Genomic DNA, 3,662 nt, shown 5'->3' on the forward strand with positions numbered 1-3,662 from the left:
CCCCCCTCCCGCCCACAGCTGACCCCTGCTCCCTCCACTCCCTGTCACAGACAAATGTGTCACCAGCGAGCTCCTCAAGGGGATCCCCCTGGCCACTGGGGATACCAGTCCAGAGCCTGAGCTACTGCCGGGAGGTGAGTGACCGACTTCACTCCAGCCCTGAGCCGTCTCTCTCCCCAGCCTCCTTCCTTCTGGTCCCTCTTACCCAGGGCTCAGTTCCTTTGTCTCTTCCCCTCTCCCAGCTCCACTACCGCCTCCCAAGGAGGTCATCAATGGAAACATCAAGACAGTGACGGAGTATAAGATAGATGAGGATGGCAAGAAGTTCAAGGTGAGGCTGGGGAAGAGGTGGGAGCCCTTTGCTTGAGGGGCACTTGGACTAGGAGAGAGTGATGTGTTGGATGTCTTGATGAGGAAGATCTGCTGGCTCTAGGAACCTTGAGGAGCAGAACGCCCAAACCTTTCCCCTCCTGTCCACAGATTGTCCGCACCTTCAGAATTGAGACCCGGAAGGCCTCAAAGGCTGTGGCAAGGAGGAAGGTAAGACCCTTCTCCCCCTGTCTTGGGGGCTCCTCCAGGGCTGACTCAGAGTAAAAATAGGAGTTCTTTTCCCCATTGCCTTCATTTTTAGAAGTGGGGTTTAACTGTTTGTTAAACAGTTCCCTGGTGGCTCAGTGGTAAAGAATCTGCCTGCAGTGCAGGAGATGCTGGTTTATCCCTGGGTCGGGACAATACCTTGGAGAAGGGGATGACTACCCACTCCAGTTTTCTTGCCTAGAGAATTCCATGGACAGAGGAGCCTGGTGGGCTACAGTCCATAGGGTCACAAAAAGTTGGGCATGATTCAGAGACTAGTGCTTTTTTGTTTTTTTCTAATGTTTTGGTTGCACCACACAACATGTGGGATCTTAGTTCCCTGAGCAAGGCTTGAACCCACGCCTCGGGCATTGGGAGTGCGGAGTCTTAACCACTGGGCCACCGGGGAAGTCCCCTGTGTGTACCTGTTTTGTTGGAGCAGAACTGAGGCCTGTGTGCAGTCCGTGGGGGGCCCTGAAAAGTCCAGCAGGAGTGGGATCGGAGGGGTTGGTTCTTACTTCTCCTGGCTTGTCGCCTGGGAGGAACAGAGCCAAGCCCTCCTGTGAGGTGGTCGTAGCAGCAGGAGTGATGGCAGTAAATACATTTTGTATGGTTACCTACATACTCTGTGTTAGACCCAGGTGCTTCGTGGGGAGTATTTTCTCGTTCAGTTCCCCTAGCATTCCAGGAAGGTGTCGGGGGAGCATTGTGGTCCCTTATAGGGGAGGATGCCGAGGTGCAGGTTGTTTAAGGAGCTCAAGGCCCCTGGAAATCTGGGTGATCCTGCACACCCCTGAGTATCACTCAGTGGGAGCTGGTCTGTTACCTGCACAGCCCCTGCCAGGGGTTGTTGGCTCTGGGCCTGTTTACCCCTGAGCTTCAATTCTCTCATCTGTAACATGAGGCTGAGAGCTGCCCCTACTCCTGGAGCTGGCATGAAGCTGGGGCCTGACATGCCCTCAGGGAACAGAAACTGTCGTCATCACTTCTCCAAGGAGCATTTGAGGAGGGCGGTGAATAGGGTTCAAGACCCACCCACCCTCAAGGTGGCTCTTGTTAAGTCTAGGGTGCAAATGGAGGGGGTCCCGCTTGTCCTTGCCCTGACCTGTCCCCCATCCTGCCTTGAGCTCAGAACTGGAAGAAGTTTGGGAACTCAGAATTTGACCCACCGGGGCCCAACGTAGCTACCACCACAGTCAGCGATGATGTATCCATGACATTCATCACCAGCAAAGAGGTAAGTGGGGTGGCTGGCAGGGGGAGCCAGTGGCCAGGGTGTTACTGGAGGCACCAGGGGAGCGGCTGCCCCTTCTGAACTGCCCCCACCTGCCCTGCCAGGATCTGAACTGCCAGGAAGAGGAGGATCCAATGAACAAGCTCAAGGGCCAGAAGATAGTGTCCTGCCGAATCTGCAAGGGCGACCACTGGACCACCCGCTGCCCCTACAAGGACACGCTGGGGCCCATGCAGAAGGAGCTGGCCGAACAGCTGGGCCTGTCCACTGGCGAGAAGGAGAAGCTCCCCGGAGGTGCCAGGACCTTGGGATACGGCTGGCAGGCTTGGTGGTTGCGGGGAGGAGTGGGAGTGGAGCGCAGGAATTGCGTGCGTCTCTGGGAGTCGCGGGTCCTCACCTGGGGTCTGGACAGGACCACCGCCGTTGGTGGTTATTGCCTCCCACGCAGCAGCAAGGCTGTGGCCACAGCCCACGTTGGTCTGTGGGAGAGACTGCAGGTGGGCGCTCTGCTGGTGACACCACCCGTCTCTTGCCGTTGGGGTTTGTGAGAGCCTCTAGTGAGCACGGCTGCAGGCGTAAGGACGTGAGTAGTGAGGGGAGAAGGCTGTTCTCTCAGTGTGTCTGTCCTGACTGGAGCTTGCTGTGTGTGTGCACACACACACACTGGAGTTCTATACTTGTGACTCGTGTGCGCAGCCACTTGTCACCTGTCCCCGGGACGGGAACCTGGGGGCTGTTGCTACCCTGTGTACTGTCTTGCTGTGTGTGAGGCTGGCGTTTTCTCACGGTGTGTTCTCTCACTCTTCCTGTGCTGCTAGGAGGCAGGGCATGTGGGTGGGTCAATTTCCTGGACGTGACCTTTAAGTCTTTTTAGTCCTTTTAAGACCTTTAGCCCTTGAGAGATCCCCCGGATGCCTGTGGTTTGAGAGAGAGAGTGCTTGGGGCTGGATCATGGCCACAGCGGCTAACATCCTGGGCCAGGCCTGTGCCGGGGGAGGCTTGACCTAACCTTGCTTCTGGTCCCCAGAGCTGGAGCCTGTGCAGGCCACTCAAAACAAGACTGGGAAGTACGTGCCTCCGAGCCTGCGCGACGGGGCCAGCCGCCGTGGCGAGTCCATGCAGCCCAACCGCAGAGGTGAGGCGGGGAGGGCACCCCAGCGCCGGGCTGATGCGTGGGTGGGCACCCCTTGTACCCTATGATTATCCCATGGGGGGGCCGGCCCCTCACTGACGCTTCTCCTTGCCTGCCCAGCTGATGACAATGCCACCATCCGTGTCACCAACCTGTCTGAGGACACTCGTGAGACCGACCTGCAGGAGCTCTTCCGGCCCTTTGGCTCCATCTCCCGCATCTACCTGGCAAAGGACAAGACCACCGGCCAGTCCAAGGTGGGCCAGCGGCCGTGGGGCGGGGTGGGGTCCTGACTCCCAACTGTGCCCCGAGCGTTGTCCCTGACCCCCACTCCCTCCCCCAGGGCTTTGCCTTCATCAGCTTCCACCGCCGCGAGGACGCTGCGCGTGCCATTGCCGGGGTGTCCGGCTTTGGCTACGACCACCTCATTCTCAACGTCGAGTGGGCCAAGTAAGACCTCTGCCCTCCACCGCGCCTCGTGGCATCGTAGCTGATGCTTGGGCTGACTGTGGGCCTCGCCAGGGCTGTCCCGGGGCGTGGGTCTTTGGCTCTCCTTTGCTTCTCGTGGAGGGCCCCACACCCCAAGGCCTGTCTGGCCCCTGGTGTGCTCCGTGCCCCGTCCCCCTCCTCCCCGTTGAGTTCATGTTGTGTATGTAAGATGAGTGGTGGTCCTGGGACTCCCTAAAGGGTCTAGAGCTCCCCCACTTGCCATCCTCACCC

General features: G+C 58.7%; 1 protein-coding gene across 1 annotated transcript in view; it reads left to right on the forward strand.

Moving 5' to 3' along the window:
* EIF3G (eukaryotic translation initiation factor 3, subunit G) overlaps window positions 1-3,662 on the forward strand; it is a 4,829-nt gene that overhangs the window by 940 nt on the left and 227 nt on the right. Inside the window, exons 3-10 of the mRNA XM_010828385.1 lie at window positions 51-134; window positions 243-331; window positions 481-540; window positions 1,709-1,813; window positions 1,915-2,104; window positions 2,838-2,945; window positions 3,063-3,199; window positions 3,286-3,392. Of these exons, the coding sequence (XP_010826687.1) occupies window positions 51-134; window positions 243-331; window positions 481-540; window positions 1,709-1,813; window positions 1,915-2,104; window positions 2,838-2,945; window positions 3,063-3,199; window positions 3,286-3,392 (880 nt within the window). The remainder of the gene's footprint in view (window positions 1-50; window positions 135-242; window positions 332-480; window positions 541-1,708; window positions 1,814-1,914; window positions 2,105-2,837; window positions 2,946-3,062; window positions 3,200-3,285; window positions 3,393-3,662) is intronic.

The sequence above is a fragment of the Bison bison genome, unplaced genomic scaffold (genome assembly GCF_000754665.1).
Source record: "Bison bison bison isolate TAMUID 2011002044 unplaced genomic scaffold, Bison_UMD1.0 scf7180017864492, whole genome shotgun sequence".
NCBI classification, from domain to species: Eukaryota; Metazoa; Chordata; class Mammalia; order Artiodactyla; family Bovidae; genus Bison; species Bison bison.